At 38.6% G+C, this 19595-nt stretch overlaps 1 protein-coding gene across 3 annotated transcripts; it reads left to right on the top strand.

Moving 5' to 3' along the window:
* The first annotated feature begins 340 nt into the window (after positions 1-340).
* Positions 341-19302, top strand: LOC309487913 (Fc receptor-like protein 5). 3 transcript variants are annotated; one of them, XM_082155886.1, is made up of 11 exons: positions 10162-11359; positions 11450-11476; positions 12625-12936; positions 13790-14077; positions 15352-15624; positions 16560-16856; positions 17609-17710; positions 17818-17842; positions 17935-18010; positions 18553-18621; positions 18908-19302. In XM_082155886.1, the coding sequence occupies exons 1-11, from the start codon at positions 11326-11328 to the stop codon at positions 18962-18964; spliced, it is 1560 nt and encodes a 519-aa protein (XP_082012012.1). In that variant the 5' UTR covers positions 10162-11325; the 3' UTR covers positions 18965-19302. The 3 variants fall into 3 exon arrangements, 1 of the variants encoding a protein (XP_082012012.1); XR_014201945.1 differs by lacking the exons at positions 12625-12936; positions 13790-14077; positions 15352-15624; ... (4 more) ...; positions 18553-18621; positions 18908-19302 and adding exons at positions 341-611; positions 716-742; positions 2136-2393; ... (3 more) ...; positions 9199-9333; positions 9414-9453 and having other exon boundaries at positions 9539-11359; positions 11450-12138; XR_014201946.1 differs by lacking the exons at positions 12625-12936; positions 13790-14077; positions 15352-15624; ... (4 more) ...; positions 18553-18621; positions 18908-19302 and adding exons at positions 345-611; positions 716-742; positions 2136-2393; ... (3 more) ...; positions 9199-9333; positions 9414-9453 and having other exon boundaries at positions 9542-11359; positions 11450-12138.
* Positions 19303-19595: the final 293 nt, after the last annotated feature.

Raw genomic sequence — 19595 nt, 5'->3', positions numbered from 1 at the left:
CACAGAGTCCACACACACACAGATGCAGTAACACAGAGTCCACACACACACAGATGCAGTAACAGTCCACACACACACACGCTTTTACATACATACACACACACACACACACACACACACACACACACACACACACACACACACACGTGCTGTAACAGAGTCCACACACACACGCTTTTACATAAGTCCACAGACACACACACGCTTTTGCACACACACACACACACACACACTCACTCACTCACTCACTCGCTCGCTCGCTCGCACGCACGCACGCACGCACGCACACACACACACACACACACACACACACACACACACACACACACACACACACACACACACGTGCTGTAACAGAGTCCACACACACACGCTTTTACATAAGTCCACAGACACACACGCTTTTGCACACACACACACACACACACACTCACTCACTCACTCACACACTCACACACACGCACACACACACACACACACACACACACACACTCACTCACTCTTTTACAGAGTCCACACACATATGCTTTTACACACACACGCACATACACACACAGTCTTGATATCAGCGGGCGACTGAAGGATGCAGTGTTTCCTCATGTTAATCTACGGTGAGTTCCTGATATTTCTACGACTGAAACCCATTAATGAAACGCTTTGTTCCCAGTGAGAGTCTCTCGCTGCACATTCACTGGGTTCTTCTTCTGTGTTTCAGTTCTGCTGGGGTTTGTGACAGAAATCGGTACTTCTTTTTATTCTTCATTTCTCTAATCTTCTAATCTTCTACTTTAATATAAAATATGCAGATAAAATTTCCATTCAATTGAACTGCACATTTTTAACATAAACGGTTTAATAAACTGCATATTTATCAGTCATATAGAGCAACTTCATGTATTAGTATTAATAAACTAAACGTTTTAAATGCACAATAACCAGGTTTATACATTTATAAACCTCTCCAGTCTACATGTATACTTTTTAACGGAGTAAATTGAATTGTTTTCACGATTAACACATTTATGCTCATTCTAAGCAATTTAAATAAATACATTATGGAAAATATAATATAACTAGATGTACCGCATGGCAGTACAAAATATGACCGCCGCTCAGGCCTGCACTGGCTTTCCACAAAAATAAATGACGTGGAGCAATTTGGCTGTATTGCGTGTTTATGTATATACCTAAAAAAAGTAGTAGTATGTGCATGTCTGTGTGTGTGTGTGTGTGTGTGTGTGTGTGTGTGTGTATTTGTGTGTCTGTGCGTGTATGTATGCGTGCGTACATGTGTGTGCGCGTGTGTGTTTGTGTGTGTGTGTGTGTCTGTGCATGTGGATTTGTATGTGTGTGTATGGGTGTGTGTCTGTGCGTGTGGATGTCAGTGTGTGTGCATGCTTGCGTTTGTTTGTATTCCTGCATGTGTGTGTGTGACAGTATCATCCTAAACCAGCAACCCTTCGCTCAACAGCACCATCTACAGGCCGATGAGTGTACAGTCACTAAATGTGCACATAAATGAATTTATTTATACCCCCCCATGGATGAAATTCTACGAAACTTAGCAGAGGATACCCCCAGAGGATATCAAGTTAATCATACACATGAAATATGGTGCAGTTCTGAACATCTCAACTGAAGATAGGGGCGATTAAAGCAGAATAATATTGCATTTTCATTTTTTATGGGAGGGGCGCAAATCACAAATGAGTGATTATGGGCTAGGTTGATGTGGGCCCTTAAGACCAACATACCATAAAACTTTCTTCATCCTCTGTGCCACCGTTCAGGTAGTTATTTAGGAAAAACTGCATTTTTTGGGTTTGGGGGGGCCCAGCGCGGGGGAGGGAGTGGCCCCCGGGGACCAAACGAAATTTTTCCGTAAAAGTCTAGTGGGGCTACATGCCCACCAAATTTCATGTTCCCCGGTGTTTCGGTGTCCCTGGTATCGTTGACGAAAAATTCAGTAGATGACGAAAAAAGAAAAAAAAAAAAACTTTGACAATCCCTATATGACCGCTTTCGCTAGCTATGCTAGCGGCGGTCATAATAAATGAACTAACATGACTAATAACTAATGTGACCTTATTGTAAAGTGTTCCTGGTTATTTTGGGGTGTGTTTGTGGTCCGACAGGCGGGTCGCGTCTGAAACCGGTTCTGACTGGTCCCAGTAAAGCTTATCTGAGGTCTCAGGTCCAGTTTCACTGCGAGGTCCCAGGCTGGGCTTCACCTCTGACCTTTGAACTCAGAAAGGACACGGGGGATCTTATTAGAGCAGAAAACGACATCAAGGTCACCTTCCGCCTGCAGGTCACTGAGGGGTCAGAGGGCAAGTACTACTGCGGGGTCACTGAAGGTCAAACCAGCAACAGCATCCAGTTCCATGTCGTGAGTGAGTGAAACCAGAACTTTATTGTCATTAAAAATGACGAAATTCAAATCTATTTTGTTTTACAAGTACAAGTCAGAAACTGAAATGTGCTTTTGCTATTGTGTTATTAAAGTATTTTAGTTATTAATATTCTGAAGGATATTCTGAATATTCATTTTTATTATTTTCATAATAAAGTTTATATAGTTTTAGTATTTGGCTTTTAATGTCAGTATTTTTATTACTATTTAGGTTTAATTTATTTTTATTTCAGTTTTATTTGTTTACATTTTTAATTTTAGTTATTAATATTCTGAAGGATATTCTGAATATTCATTTTTATTATTTTCATAATAAAGTTTATATAGTTTTAGTATTTGGCTTTTAATGTCAGTATTTTTATTACTATTTAGGTTTAATTTATTTTTATTTCAGTTTTATTTGTTTACATTTTTAATTTATTTATTATATGTAGTTTTAATTTATTTACAGTAATTTTAATGCTTCAACTTCAAGGCAACGTTTCTAATTTTAGTTTAGTTTGTTTTTCAATCTAATATTTATATTTCATATTTTAGTAAATTTTTTTGTTATTTTGATGATTTAGTATTTTTTATATTACTATTACTATTTCAGTTTCAATTTTTTTATTTCATTTATTTTAAGGCAACATTTCAAATTTTTGTTTAGTCAAAGTTTCTTATCTAATATTTATATATTATTTTATTTTTATTTTATTTCCAGTTTCATTTTAATTAGTTAAATTTTTTAGCTATTTTGTTGTGTTTTTGTCATTTTTTATAAATATTTACTATTTACTAACGTTTTAGTATTTATGTATTTCCAGTTAAGTTTTTAGTTTAATGTGTAGCAATTTTGTTTTGTGCTTTTGTATTTTTATTCGGTTTATATATATATATAACTTTTTCAGTTTGATTTATTTTTTGAGTTTTTATTTTATTTTATGGCAACATTTCAAAAAAAATTTCAGTTTAAGTTTTTCATCTAATATTTATATATTACTTTATTAAGTCATTCTTTTTTAAATATTACTATTTAGGTTTAATTTATTTGTATTTCAGTTTTAAAACTTATTTATTTCCAGTTAAGTTTTTTGTTTAATTTTTAGCAATTTTGTTTTGTACTTTTGTATTTATTTATTTTTTACTAATACTATTTCAGTTTAATTAATTTTTTGTGTCATTTTTTATTTTATTTATTTTAAGGCAACATTTCAAATTGTTGTTTAGTCAAAGTTTTTCCTCTAACATTTATACTTTATTTTAGTCCCCAGTACTAGCCCTGGTTGTGAGTGACGATGACCGTGTTTGATTGACAGATATAGTTGTGTTGTTGTGTTGTCCCTGTCAGCTCCAGTCAGCGGTGCCAGTCTGAGCTCAGACCCAGATCCCCCGGTCCGGTATGAAGGACAGAAGTTTACCTTGCGTTGTCTCGTCAGGAAGGGAACGCATCTGTCCTTCACATGGTATCATGACCAACGAGAGGTCAACGCTTCATCAGACCACTATCGGCTCTCAGGAGACGCTCTCACGGTGGACGCCGCGAGTGAACGGCATGCTGGGACATACTCATGCACAGCTCAGAACATGATGGAGGACAATCCGAGATTCTCCAGCAGCCAAAACCTCCGTGTCATCGTGAAAAGTAACAAATGTGACAGCAATCACACTGTACAAATGTTAATCTAGAAAACATGTTGTTTTTTGCCAGGAAAGATAAAAAGTCAGTAACACTTTACAATACGGTTCATTAGTTAACGTAACATGAACTAACTGAGCATTTGTAACAGTATTTGTCAATCTTTGTTAAAGCTGCCGTCGGCAACATTTTTTTGATCATATTCAGTGTAATCGACACTATAATCCGACAGAACAACATAAATAAGGTGGTTTTAGAAAAAAACCCGAGCTTCTAACTCCACCTGGAGCGTGTTATTTGTTTTGCAAAAATCCAGCGCTCCCGCTTCATCAGGTCCAATCAGCGCAGGGGGGTGTGAGATCTGACTGTCAATCACAGGTCGTGCACACGCCACAGATCCCCCCTCACTCGCGCACGTTAATATCACATGCACACGCCACGCCTGAAGTTCACCTGGAGATTGTATGAAGCGTGATGGCGGAGAGAAAATCTACTAACAAGCTTCCAATTCCTCGGTTATTGCTATCTATGGATAGATTAGCCAGGGCAGCCTACCTCCTAGTCCATGGTGTTGATAGATGCTGACGAGACGGACGCGTTCACAGAAAATCAGGTACACACGCACAGTGACGCACTGACGAGCACGACCTCGATGGGAGGGTGCTCGCTGGTAGTGGGGAGGGGCATGAGAGTTGTAAACATTCAAAATTTTGGCTAATCGACCCAATCTGCCAGACTTGCCGACGGCAGCTTTAATGTTAGTTCATAAAAATCCAGCTGTTCATTGTTAGTTCATGTTAGTTCACAGTGCATTAACTAATGTTAACAAGACTGTAATAAAGTATTAGTAAATGTTGAAATTAACATTAACAAAGATTAATAAATGCTGCATATGTGCAGTTCATTATTAGTTCATGTTAACTAATGAACGTTATTATAAAGTGTCACCAAAAAGTCTTCTTAAACACATTGCACACTATAATATACATATTTATTTAAGAAAATTGCTCTTCTTCAGTCTTGGCAAGTGAATTTGAGCTCATTTGTGTGTTTGTGTGTGTGTGTGTGTGTGTGTGTGTGTGTGTGTGTGTGTGTGTGTGTGTGTGTGTGTGCAAAAGCGTGTGTGTGTGTGGACTTGTGTAAAAGCGTGTGTGTGTGTGTGTGTTACAGCACGTGTGTGTGTGTGTGTGTGTGTCTGTGTCTGTGTGTGTGTGTGTATGTAAAAGCGTGTGTGCGTGTTTAAAAAATGAGTTTTAACTGTGTAGTTTTAACAGAAAATGTCTAATAAGGGGAGAAGTTCCACTCTCAGTACACTTCCGGCTTCTGAACTGGTTGCAGTTCCACTCTGGCTCCACATGAGGGCGCTCACAGGACGAGTGCAGAATGAATGGAGGTCTATGGCGCTATACCCCTCAAAATCCACTTTTCTCAGGATATATTTTTTTGTCTAGTAGTTTGAATGTTGTATTCGAGAGCAGATGCAAAGAAATTACACATTGCTGGGTGTTAGATTTTTTAGACTCACTTATTTGCTTTAAAAAGTATTTTAAAATTTAAGACGTCATACACATCGTACGACCAGAGATACTGCTTTACGGCAATCCTTCAGTCACTTTGGTGCTTTCACGCTCTGCACTTTCTTTTCTCTCGAGGCATCGACAACACAGCCGACACAGGTAAACACAACACAGCCGACACAGGTAAACACACAACACAGCCGACACAGGTAAACACACAACACAGCTGACACAGGTAAACACACAACACAGCCGACACAGGTAAACACACAACACAGCCGACACAGGTAAACACACAACACAGCCGACACAGGCAAACACACAACACGGCTGACACAGGTAACTACACAACACAGCTGACACAGGTTTAGCCAACACAACACAGCTGACACAGGTAAACACACAACACGGCTGACACAGGCAAACACACAACACGGCTGACACAGGTAACTACACAACACAGCTGACACAGGTAACTACACAACACAGCTGACACAGGTAAACACACAACACAGCCGACACAGGTAAACACACAACACAGCTGACACAGGTAAACACACAACACAGCCGACACAGGTAAACACACAACACGGCTGACACAGGTTTAGCCAACACAACACAGCTGACACAGGTAAACACACAACACAGCTGACACAGGTAAACACACAACACAGCTGACACAGGTAAACACACAACACAGCCGACACAGGTAAACACACAACACAGCTGACACAGGTAAACACACAACACAGCCGACACAGGTAAACACACAACACAGCCGACACAGGTAAACACACAACACAGCTGACACAGGTAAACACACAACACAGCCGACACAGGTAAACACACAACACAGCTGACACAGGTAAACACACAACACGGCTGACACAGGTAACTACACAACACAGCTGACACAGGTTTAGCCAACACAACACAGCTGACACAGGTAAACACACAACACAGCTGACACAGGTAAACACACAACACAGCTGACACAGGTAACCACACAACACTGCTGACACAGGTAAATACACAACACAGCCGACACAGGTAAACACACAACACAGCCGACACAGGTAAACACACAACACAGCTGACACAGGTAAACACACAACACAGCCGACACAGGTAAACACACAACACAGCTGACACAGGTAAACACACAACACAGCTGACACAGGTAAACACACGTGCTGGAAGAGTTTTGGTTTTGTTGTTTTAAAAGACCATCAAGCGGTATCTCTGGTCGTAATCAGTCCTTCACTGACCAATCAGCGTTCATTAGCAGAATGCTAGCGTGTTATGGGCAACAACAACTCAACCTGTAAGAAATCGAAAAGAAATAAGTACTCGTTCATTCAACTTTCGATCTATAACCCATGTTGAACTTGCAAAACCTACAATCAAATCTGAGATTTCTCAACGGCAATCGGGTGAAAGAGACAAATTTATCCGTCTAGCTCCATAGACTCCCATTCACTTTGCACTCATGGGCGATCGCCCCCAGTGGAATTCTGGTGGAACTACAACCACAATTCGGTACAATAGGACTTAATAGGGAGTGGCCAGGCTCTCCGTAGACGGGCTCTAGTTTAAGGCATTTTTGTCTAGTTTTAAGATCCAATAGCATTTATTACTGTAAATAATTCCCCATTGGCAGATGTTTTTGCTTGATTTGAGTTCACTTTACCCAGATTTAAGTGCATTTGCTTGTTTCAAGGGAATTTTTTGCAGATGCTACATTTGTTTTTGTTCAATATGCAAAAAAAAAAATCCTATTTCAGAACCGGTTTCATGTTTTATGATTTTCAGAGTACATGTCGACGCTTAAGTTGTCATTCACGGTCTTCTGGAATGGCTCGAGTCTGATGGCTAACATTAGCTGTCGTTTGGCGCGTGGATCTCCGCCTGTGACGTTCAGTTTACTGGTGAACGAACTGGAAATGGATGTGAAGCGTGTGGATTCACTGGAGTTCTGGTCCGTTCGGCCCGTCTCTCTAGGTCTGGATACGGGATTGGCTCAATGTAAAGCTCAGGCAGAAACACAGCAGCTTCTGTCTGATCCTGTGCCGTTACACGTGGGTGAGTGTCTCGGTTTATTTACTGCTATGTGGTGTTTTTAATATGCTTTAAGACAAACCATGTGTAAGTTCATAAGTCGACACCATTGCTGAGTATTTCCTCCTTAAAACTGCAGTGAACCAAAGACAGTCTCAAACACACGCTTTGAAATCGCTGGTGTTTCTGACGTCACAAACTACCTTGTAACCAATCAGATCAACGTGTGATCGTCAACCAGTGGATCTCTGAGCTGAGTGAGTGAGTGGAGGCGGGGCTCATTTGCATATTCATAGAACCGCGCATACTAAATGAGGCAAGGGTGTCGAGTTACACTCAAGATATTTTAAGGCACGACGAAATTTATTTTCAAGGAAAAAACTTTTAAATATGTCATTTTGATGATGATTGACTACAGGGGGACTTTAATTGCAATTTTGACCTGGTGCAACTTTATTCTGAAGGATCATGTGACACTGAAGACTGGAGTAATGATGCTGAAAATTCAGCTTTGATCATAGCTTTACTATATAAGTGTCTCAATCAAATCTCAATATCTATTAGAGGTTTGATGGCACAAACCAGTGACTTATTCTTCCTTTAAGAGTGTTTCTTAACCTGTTTTTGTTAGTTCCAGTAGGTGGCGCTGTGCGTGTGATGGTAAAATACCTCCATGATGCCGATGCAGTGACGACAGCGGCTCGACTCACATGCTTCCCCGACAGAGGAACGTTTCCCACGTTCTCCTGGTCTCTGAACCGTTCCTCCCTTCCACCAGAGGGCGACGCTCACGTGGTGATGCAGAACGGGCGGATCTTATTCCTCACGGACATCAGCTCTGGTTATTACCGCTGCCGGACGAGGGACAGTTTCAACGACAGCTCAATCTGGGTGGAGAGTGAGGACATCTTCATACAGAAGACAGGTGAGCGTGTGCTTCGTCCCGTCCTGTGAATATCAAGAAAGACGTTAAAGTCGCTAATTATTGTTTTTTATGGAATATTGCAGAATTGTAAATGATTTATGGGTGCACATCATCTTATTGTGTTAATAATCTTGAATCAGAATAAGTTCCTCTTGCAGCATCTCTTTTCTTCTCTGATGACGAGGGTGGGGCAACCTGTCACTCACATGAGATCAGCCAATAGCAAACCACAACCATCCAATCAGCCAATCAATTCATCACAGACACAATCAAGCCCCGCCCACATTTGTTCTTGGTCCAGAAGCATTTCACTCGGGCCAAACCACAACCATCAAAACAATTCCAGATATATTCCTTCCCTATAATGCCGTATATCAAGTGAAACGGTTCTGGAACAAGAACAAATGTGGGCGGGGCTTGATTGTGTCTGTGATGAATTGATTGGCTGGTTAGATGGTTGTGGTTTGCTATTGGCTGATCTCATGTGAGTGACAGGTTGCCCCCGACCTTGTCATCAGAGAAGAGATGCTGCAATTTTAAGCATATCGTTGTCATGTAAACGTACCCTTAGAATAAACACTGCAATATTTCTTTAAAAAAATTGTCCGTTTTGATTTCATGGTGACTTTAAAGAAAGTTGATGATGGTTTTGTATGTTCTTGCACAGATTTGTCAGCGACGCCCATGGAGGTCATTGCGGTAGTTTTCTGTGGTTTTCTATCAATGGTGATCGTAGGAGCCTCATGTTTTCTGTTCTGGAGCAGCAAGCGCAGAAACAACTCCTGCAAACGTTGCATTAACCGTAAGTTCAGTCCACTCGTTTCATCATGTGTGTTTGGCACAAGGTTTTTATCATGCTTTTCTTTCTCCTTTCTCCTTCAGATGAGATCCAGTCTGACGCGATCCAGTCTGATGCGATGCCGTGAGTTTTAGTCTCTCAAAAGCTTCATTTGGATATATGATGCCGTGTAAGGAAACAGATCTAACCTCTCTTCTGTTCTTCTCAGCAGAATGAACTTTCCAGCTGACGTTTCCTTTAAACCTCAAACTGTGGAAATGAAAACATTCATCATGAATTTTGCAGACTAGACCAGCCCAGACCTGCTCCAATCACACTATAGTTTCTAGTGATCCTGAAGACCTTGATTAGCTGATTCAGGTGTATTTAATTATGGTTGGAGCTAAACTTTTTGTTGTAAATGTGTCGCATATTTAAGATTGTAAGGCTTTTATATACCAACTAAATGTTTAATTTACCAATTGTTGCAATGGAACTTGCTTTAATAATGAATGAATGAATGAATAGATTAGATAAATACATAAATAAATACATGCATCATGACAATCTAACACTGTAAAAAATATATTGTTACCCAAAAAAGGTATTGGGAGTCATTTATTGTGAAGGACTTTTTAACACAGAATTCAAGATTCAATTCGATTCTGATTCACAAGCTTTAATTCGGTTTATTATTATCTCAATTCGATTCATTTGCATCTTGGGTACAGTGTGTCGATTTTTCTTATAGTAAACAAATCTCTCTTAACTAAAGCTGTAAACCAGGGAACCTTGTCAGTTAAATATCTATGTTAGATGATGATGACACTCAAGTGTAAACATATCGCGTTGGTGGGCAATGAATGTCTTTTCTGAGGTAAATGTGACGACGTGACATTGACGTCTATTCGCGTTTAAAACACTGGCTGATCGATTACATGAGACATGATACCTTTCAGTAAGTGTTTCTGTATCTTTCAACATACCTTATGATGTTATTCATGTTTATTCCGTGCTATTATTACTACTCCCGTACAGAGGAACAGATGATCGGTTCACGTCTGTGTCGTTTGACCTGAGGCGAAAACCGCGCCAAAACGCCAAGGGCGCCAAAAAGTCATTTATTGTTTGAACAATAGAGAGTTTAGACTAGAATTTGTTTCATAATTATCTAATCTCAAAGTGTATTGCGTTTATTGGATGATAGGAGCGCTATTAATGTATGTTTATGATCGGATTTAACCTTAATTTACAACTTTACACCAGTAGGTTGTGCTGTTGGTACTTACTCGAGGTCACATACTAACTTTCATAATATACAAAGTGTTGTCAATGCCAAGACTTCCTTGTTTGGTGTCTTCACCATTGATTTTGTTGGTGCATTCAGATGGAAAAAAAACTATTAGAACTAAATTCAACAGAATGTGTGTCATTGGGAAGAATGTGCTCCATACCACCCATGACATGATGAACGGTTTATAATGTTCCTGTCCTGAAAATGTTCATGCCATCTTTCCGAACTTACTTCAGTACAGCAAAGCCTTTATAAAACCATTATGACTGAAGTCAAAGTGACTGCTGAGCTGATCGTGGATCATATGAGGAATCTAAAGAGGCCGAGCTTCATGGCTTTAGGCCGTATTATTGCAATAACAATATGGACTACAAATCTTCCGTCTTTAGCATCAAAGAACAACATGTATTTGCATTAATGCAGCATGATGGTGAATAATGATCATATTATGGGCAGTACATAGTTTATCTAAGATGTTCATGCAATGTGTTCTCCACAATCTTCCGTCGTTGTTGTGTGGTTTGCATTGGCATCTGCCCTATCTGTGCTCAACACATGTTTAGGGTGGATCCCATCAGCTCAGTTGAAGTGAGACACGTCCTTCACTGTGTGTGTGTGTGTGTGTGTGTGTGTGTGTGTGTGTGTGTGTGTTCACTTGCTTTCACATGCTGCATTAATATAAAGATCATTCTCTGGTGTTTGGATCGGGATATTCAGCGAGGATGGAGTCGATGCATGTTTCACTGATTCTCATAGGTGGAGGAAACTTGTGCATATCTGATGGATGTTTTCATGTGGTGTCTGTTGACGTCTCTTTTCATTTATGTATGTATATTTTTCCACCAGGTATTTCTGTCTTGTATCCAAGGACGGGTACGTGGCTTTCTTTTCCTGCCATTTTTATCTGGGGTTATATAGATAATTATGGTTAAGTGTGTGTGTGTGTGTGTGTGTGTGTGTGTGTGTGTGTGTGTGTGTGTGTGTGTGTGTGTGTGTGTGTGTGTGTGTGTGTGTGTGTGTGTGTGTGTGTGTGTGTGTGAGTGAGTGGGTGAGTGAGTGTGCTTGTTTAATACACCCTAAAAGTGCCAAGATCACGTGTTTAGATTCCCAAGAAATGCATGAACTGATAAAAATACAGTAGTCAACATATGAAACCTTTCATTAAGGTTATACGTGAATTTTGAACAATACCCGTTATTGTCTCAGGACAACTTTGATGAACTTTTTACATCCACTTCAAATGTTGACTACTGTATATATATTGTATGCGATTCAAGCTGCTTTGGATAAAAAAGCATCTGCAAAATGCATCAATTTGAATGTGTTTGTTCACAGAGTTAATTATGAACTTAATTGCATTATTGCCTCAATTATGATCCACTAACCACAAACAAAAACAACACTGAATGTCTTCATCTTCACATCTATTGCTTTATCATTTCAAACCCAACAAACTCGTCATCAAATGCAATGACATTCTGATATTTTTAAGTGTTTTAAATAAGATGCACTCTAAAAAACAAAAACAAAAATAAGTTTTTGTCTCATTTTCCTTTACAGATAACATTCTTAAATCACACATATTTACCTGAGAAGCAAAATTACTTACATGATTAAGTTTTGTTTTTGGAAAACTGTATAAAATGTGACTTTATGATTAAAACAACTTAGCTATTTTAAAAGGAATGCAAGATTATTTTTATTCCACCATTGGTAGATGGTTTTTTTCTTCTTCTTGTTTTAAGCTTAATTTTTTATATATTTTTCAGAAAAAAGCACTTGTTATCAGTCATTTTGCTGCTTCTCCAGTAAATGCATCTTGACTTGAGAATGTTTAGATATTTTGTACAGGAAAACAAGACAGAAACTGAGGAAGAGAATGTGCTTTTTTGCAGTGTGTGTGTGTGTGTTCTCGACTCTTTTCCTCTGTTTGCAGTGTGTGTGTGTGTGTGTGTTCTCGACTCTTTTCCTTTGTTTGCAGTGTGTGTGTGTGTGTTCTCGACTCTTTTCCTCTGTTCCAGGAGCTCTGGATGAGCACAAGCTTGATAAACCGGTTCTGTTTGGTCCATCCATTGCATCAGAAGGTTCAGTTGTGGATTTCTATTGCGAGATTCCTGGGAAACCGTCATCGTTGCCTGTCGACTACGAGCTCTATGAAGAGTCAAACCCGGGGAAGGTGATCTCGGTGTCCACCTCTCTGTCTGGAGAAATAGCCACTTTTCCTTTGGTTATCAACACACAACATGACGGCCGACTCGTCTGCAAGGCCAGCGGACACAATAACACAGAGATCCAGAGCTCGCTCAGTCAGGGCCTGGACCTCAAAGTCATTGGTAACTCATTAACCCTTTAAAACTACTGTATTATATTTGATACACACCTCTAAATGATCAACATGATATTTTCACACAATCTCCTCCAGTGCTTCTGTGTCTGATCGAGAGTTTAGACTCTTTTATCAAGCAAAAGTCTTTCAGTATAACTGTACAAACGTCAAATCTACACTGATTTTTATGGAAGCTTGTTTCTGCCACAGAATAAAACATTTTAAAAGATAATTGCGACTTTTTATCTCACAATAACATGCAATTGCGACATTATATCATGCAGTTCTGACTTTATATCTCCCAATTATGTGATATAAAGTCGCAATTGCAAGTTATAAAGTCAGAATTGCGAGATAAAAACTCGCAATTGCGAGAAAAAAGTCAGAGTTGCGACTTTATATCACGCAATTCTGACTTTATAACTTGCAATTGCGACTTTATATCACATAATTGTGAGATAAAAAGTTGTAATTACCTTTTTTATTTTTTATTCTGTGGCGGAAACCAGCTTTCATAGATTTTATCAAGTAAATGCAAGAATAACTTTGATATTGTTAGTAATATTTCAGCTGGACTGAAGCAGGTTTATTGATTATCATACGTAATTTATTAGAAAAATCATGAGTATCAAATGTGATCATCAGGCTTTTGATGAAGGTTTATTTGTTCATCTCTTAATCATCATTGTATTGCATTGCATTATGTTTTAAAAATACAGATCATAAAACTAAGCTTACTAAGACACATTATGGGCAGATACTGATATTTATATGCATTTCATCAGAATTTCATTACTTTTTGTCCATATAAATATCAACATCTGCAGCAAATTGCAGTGTTTTTGTGGTTTGTTTTGCAGTTCCAGTGAAGGACGTGAGAATCATTGCTCATCCCGCCATTAATAACGTGTGGGAAGGACAAACTTTGACCCTCCAGTGCAAAAAGAGCAAAGGAACGTACGTCTCCTATGAGTGGCTGTGGAACGAAAGGCCGGTTGAGATGCCGTACAACAGGACTGACGACACACTGATTATACACCAGCTCTCTGTGCAAAACACAGGCAATTATATGTGTGTGGCATCAAACCGATTCAATGACACGACGACCTTCAACTCCAGCAGTAATGGCATATCTGTGCAGGTCAAAGGTACAATCATTATAATGGATATAACAGATTAATCATCGTATCACACTGCCATTCAACAGTTTGTTTTTAGAAAATAGTCTCACCAAAACTGCGTTTATTTGATAAAAAAAATACTGTAAAATTGTGATATATTATTCCAGTGTAAATCATCTGTTTTCTATGTGAATATATAGTAAAGTGTAATTTATTCCTGTGATCAAAGCTGAATTTTCAGCATCATTACTCCAGTCTTCAGTGTCACATGATCCTTCACAAATCACTCTAATAAATATGATGATTTGATGCTCAAGAAACATTTATGAGTAACACTTTACAATAAGGTTTATTAGTTAACATATAGTTTACTGTATTAACTAACATGAACTAACAATGAGCAATACATTTGTTAGAGTATTTATTAAACTTTGTTAATGTTAGTTCATAAAAATCCAGCTGTTCATTGTTCGTTCATGTTAGTTCACATAATGTTAACCAATACAACCTTTGATTTTAACAACGTATTAGTAAATGTTGAAATGAATATTAAAAGTAATGGTTAATGCCCTTCGAGGTGTCCATTGTCAGGTATTAATGGACGACGGCGAGGCGTGAACCGTCCGACGCGCAACCGTTGCCTCCGCCGAAGTCCATTAATACCTGACAATGGACACCTCGAAGGGCATTAACCCGCTTATACCATGGTCACTTGCCAAATAACACATTTTTAAAACATTAGTTTATATTTTAATTAGTTTTACAATCGAAATCTAAAGTTTTTACAAACAATAACTTGGTTTCCCTGGTTACGCCTGACGGTTTATTTAGCAACCGGAGATATAGTCCGCTCAGCTCATAGAAGCCTTCAGTTTACTGCCTGTTGCTATGGTTACTCACAGCTGATGTAGCCAGCGCATTTATTTATTCATTTCGAACGGTAAACAGTCAGTTTCACCAGAACTCCTTTACTAGGTGTCCTCAAGCACTTTTTAAAGGACACCCTGCAGCCAATCAGAATCGAGTATTCACCCAGACCATTGTAAAAATAAGATTAATAAATGCTGAAGAAGTATTGTTCATTCTTAGTTCATGTTAACTAATGTACCTTATTGTAAAGTGTTACCCATTTATGATTATTAATTATCAATGTTGAAAACTGACACATTTTATTTTTCATGATTCTTTGATGAATGGAAAGTTCAAAAGAACAGCTTTTATTTTAAATGGAATCTTTTGTAACATTATAAATGTCACTTTTTTTCAATTTAACGGAGTAAAAATCTGTATTTTTTTTGTAGAGTACGTGTCTAAGCCTGAACTCTCACTCGAGGTGGTGAAGCTTGAAGACGCTGGTTTTGGAGCCATCATCACGTGCCGGTCTTTGAAAGGATCTCCGTTAAACACCTTCAGTCTGTTGAACGACACCGGCATCATCGCGGTGGAAACGACCGACAGAACCAGCGCAATCTTCCGTGTGCCGGTCAAGCTGAACCGGATCATGGGTCGTGTGAGATGCAACGCCAGCAACGAGGGCAACTGGGTTCTGAGTGAACCAGTAAACCTGACCGTGGGTGTGTAGCTCACTTACAGGACTCGTTCACTTCAGATTTCCTCATTTATTTCCTCACCCCCACGTCATCTAAGATGTTCATGTCTTTCTTTCTTCAGTGGAAAAGAAATGAAGGTTTTTGAGGAAAACATCAGGATTGTTCTCCATATAGTGACTTCAATGGGGTCCAATGGGTCGAAGGTCCAGATGTGAGTTTCAGTGCAGCTTCAAAGTCTCGACACGATCCAGCCGAGGAATAAGAGTCTTATCTAGACAAACCAGCCGACATTTTATAACATAATAAACATTGATATACTTTTAACCACTAATGCTAGTCTTGCACTAGCTGTGATGCGACACACATTACGTAATCAGGTTGAAAGGTCAAGCGTGATGTAGGGGGAAGAACAGACCCAGTGCAAACGTGCAAAGACTCAGTCAAACGCCATTTATAAAATAAATAAATAAGAGGTAAAACAACGATGTCGGACGATTTTGAAGTTGGAGGAGAAAATGAGAAGAGAGTTTTTCGCCCTTTCCTACATTTCTGAACTGGAACATGCTTGACCTTTCATCACAGCGAGTGGAAGACCAACATTAGTGGTTAAAAGTATATCAATGTTTATTTGTTCTAAAATGTCGGCTGGTTTGTCTAGATGAGACTCTTATTCCTCTTCTGGATCGTGTCGAGACTTTGAAGCTGCACTGAAACTCACATCTGGACCTTCAACCCGTTGGACCCCATTGAAGACACTATATGGAGGATAATCCTGGAATGTTTTCCTCAAAAACCTTCATTTCATTTCGACTGAAGAAAGACAGACATTAACATCTTGGATGACGTGGAGGAGAGGAGATTAAGTATCAGGACATTGTAATTCTGAAGTGAACGACTCCTTTAACCTTTGTCAGTGCTTCTCAGACTTGCATGTACAGATGTGTTTCTCTCACACACAGAGTCTGTCGGTGGCGCTGTAACGGTGACGCCCGTCACAAACACCGGACGGGACTTCCAGGTGGTCAGTCTGGATCTGCTCTGTAAGGTGGAGCGAGGAACGTTCCCACTTTACCGCTGGTTTCTGAACAGCACCCGGCTGGAGGGCCGAGGAGGCTTCTACACGGTGGCCTCTGACGACTCGGTTCTGTCTCTGTCTGTGAGTCCAGACAGCGCCGGGGTTTACCACTGCGAAGCTTCAGACAGCTTCGACAACAGAACCAGCATCCGCAGCGCCCAGATGCTGATCAGTGAAGAGCGTATGAAGCCACATATTACACTCAGCTTTATATCAGTTTATTATCAGGCTAAATTAAAGTCTCCCTGTGGTGAAAATGAAGCCTCTCACCAAATACACACATGTACATGTATACACACACACACACACACACACACACGCACACACACACACACGCACACAAACACACACACACTCAAACACACACACACACTCAAACACACACACAAAAATAAATAAATATGTATATGCGATTAATCGCTATTTATCGATTTGACCACACTAAAACATTACATTCGTTCATGACATTATGAAGAATAAAGTGACATCATTTGAATTTTGACAAAAATGAAAAAATCTAAATCAAAAATATATATTTTTAATAAATTTTGCACATTTATAATTTCCCTTTATGATATTCTCATTTAAAATAACATTTAATTTAATTGATCTGAAATTAATGATGTTTTTTACAAATATTTAGCAAGAATAAGGTTATAAAATGACTATGAAATGACTATAACGGGGAACGTTGAGTGAAGGTTCTCTCAAAGTTACGAACAAACGTTCTTCTAGTAACATTATTAGAACGTTCGTTCAACGTTATCTGGTCTTTAATAATGTTCTCAAAACATTGCAAATCATTCATGGAACATTTTTTAAATGTTTCTAGTGTCAGAGAACATGTAAACGTGACGTTTCGTAATGTTTGAAGAATTACACAATGGAATTCAATTATTTTCTTTATGTTGATATTTTCCTGTTGATGTGTAGTCCTGAACAGCGTCTCTCCGGCGGCGGTGCTGGTGGTGCTGGGCTGTTTCGCTCTGCTGAATGTGGCGGTGATGGTTTGCTGTGGTTATGGAGTCGTGCTGCGTGAGTTTAGCATGTCGCTCGTTATTTAACTGTTTAAATACAAGGATCCATTGTGTGAATGAATCAAATGATGATTAATTAATGAATTATATAATTTGTCTCCTCAGGAAGAAGATATTCAGGAAAATACTTGTGAGTTTTCTTTTCTTTTTTAATTTAACAAATTCACAAATCTAGCATTACATCCAACTGAGCTTTTGTGTGTGTGCGGTTTTTTATGCCAGACTCATTGAACAACGCAGAAAGATGGAAATCGCTGTTAAACATGAAGACGAAGAGGAGGATGATGATGATTATCCAGTGAGGATGGATGCATTTACCACTGCTTCTGTTTTAGTTCATAAATAGACTATTATCAGATTTGTTTGTATATTTATAATCTTTATAATCAGTGAAACGATTAATCGCGATTAATCGCATGCAAAATAAAAGTTTGTTTACATAATATATGTGTGTGTACTGTGTATAATTATTTGGTATATATTAATACACACACATGCATGTCTGAATATTTAAGAAATATTTGCATTTATATATATATATTTATTTATTTTATATATAAATAAATAAAAATTCTTAAACATGCATGTATGTGTATTTATATATACAAAATAATTATACACAGTACACACACATATATTATGTAAACAAACTTTTATTTTGGATGCGATTAATCGTTTCACTGAGTTAGTCGCAATGCATTCTGGGTAGGTTTGCATGATCCATGAAGGGTAAATTGCGTTCTTCTCTTTGTAGCCTTTATAATACTGTCTTGATAGGAAGCTCACTTGGTAAAAGTGTGTGTGTGTGTGTGTGTGTGTGTGTGTGTGTGTGTTCTGTAGTTTGAGGAGGTGTTGGAGGGTTATGAGGAAGACGTCGTCCTCGCTGACAGAATGAGTGATTCTGCTGAGGTATTATTTTTTATTGAATCACAGTTTCTGAATCTCAAATCAAATGTAGTTTCATTAAAATCCCAGCTAACAAAAATATTTTCTAAGATTTATAGAATATTTGTCAATCTCTGAACAGTTTTTCAAATGTTTCTTCTTGGTTCTTTAAATGTTAACGGAACATTCCATTTGATCATTCTTCAAACATTATTGAAACGTTACTTTTGAATGAACGTTCTGAAATAAGTAACATTCTAAGAACGTTCCCCTTCGACTAAGATTGTGCTCGTTTTGTTCTGTTTGACAGGATGAAGATGAATCTGTGGATGAAACTCTCCTGTATGAAGACGCTGTCTCAAAATAATTCTACAGACATTCTTGAAGAGTTTAATTTCATGGAGTTTAATCCGTTAAGCCTGACTGTTTGGTTTCCCACAGACACAAGCATATCTTCACTGATTTGTCACATACTATTTTGTTCAGACAAAGGTTTATTCAAAGCGAGACAATAGACAAGCACTCATGGGTCGACATGACTGACCAATCAGAAGCGAAGACCAGCCAACAATGTGTCTACTGTCAGATTAAACGAGTCTGTGTGGGTTTGTGGAGGGAAGATCACAAATAAATTAAAAATGTATGTGTTTTGATAAACCCAACAATGTTCATTTTAATAACGCATTAAAAAACAGATGATTTGTAGCCTACTGGATCACTTTTATTTGTGTGTGTGTGTGTGTGTGTGTGTGTGTGAGGAGCAGTGAACATCACCATTGTGTGTTAATATCCTAATCAACGGTTTATTATTAAACATTAAACTAACGTAATGATTAGTGATAACTTTAACCTTATTGGATTTTCACTCTGTGCAGCATCGTCGAGAAGTTCGAATCATTTTGGCAAATCGGTTCTTTTGAACAGTGTTTTGTTGTTGTTAATGAACCGCTCATTGCGTTCATCTGAATCATCAAAAAGAGCCGGTTCTAAAGAACGAC

Source organism: Leuciscus leuciscus (genome assembly GCF_965113295.1).
Source record: "Leuciscus leuciscus genome assembly, chromosome: 23".
Lineage (NCBI taxonomy): Eukaryota > Metazoa > Chordata > Actinopteri > Cypriniformes > Leuciscidae > Leuciscus > Leuciscus leuciscus.
Note: the sequence above shows the minus strand (reverse complement) of the source record. Positions and strands in the feature narration are given on the sequence as shown.

Excerpts from the sequence above, each read along its gene's own strand:
- LOC309487913 (XM_082155886.1), top strand. The coding sequence starts at position 11,326 with ATGGAGTCGATGCATGTTTCACTGATTCTCATAG. Across the intron at positions 17,711-17,817 it reads TGGTTATGGAGTCGTGCTGC|GAAGAAGATATTCAGGAAAA; the intron begins GTGAGTTTAGCA and ends TTGTCTCCTCAG. Across the intron at positions 18,622-18,907 it reads GAATGAGTGATTCTGCTGAG|GATGAAGATGAATCTGTGGA; the intron begins GTATTATTTTTT and ends TCTGTTTGACAG.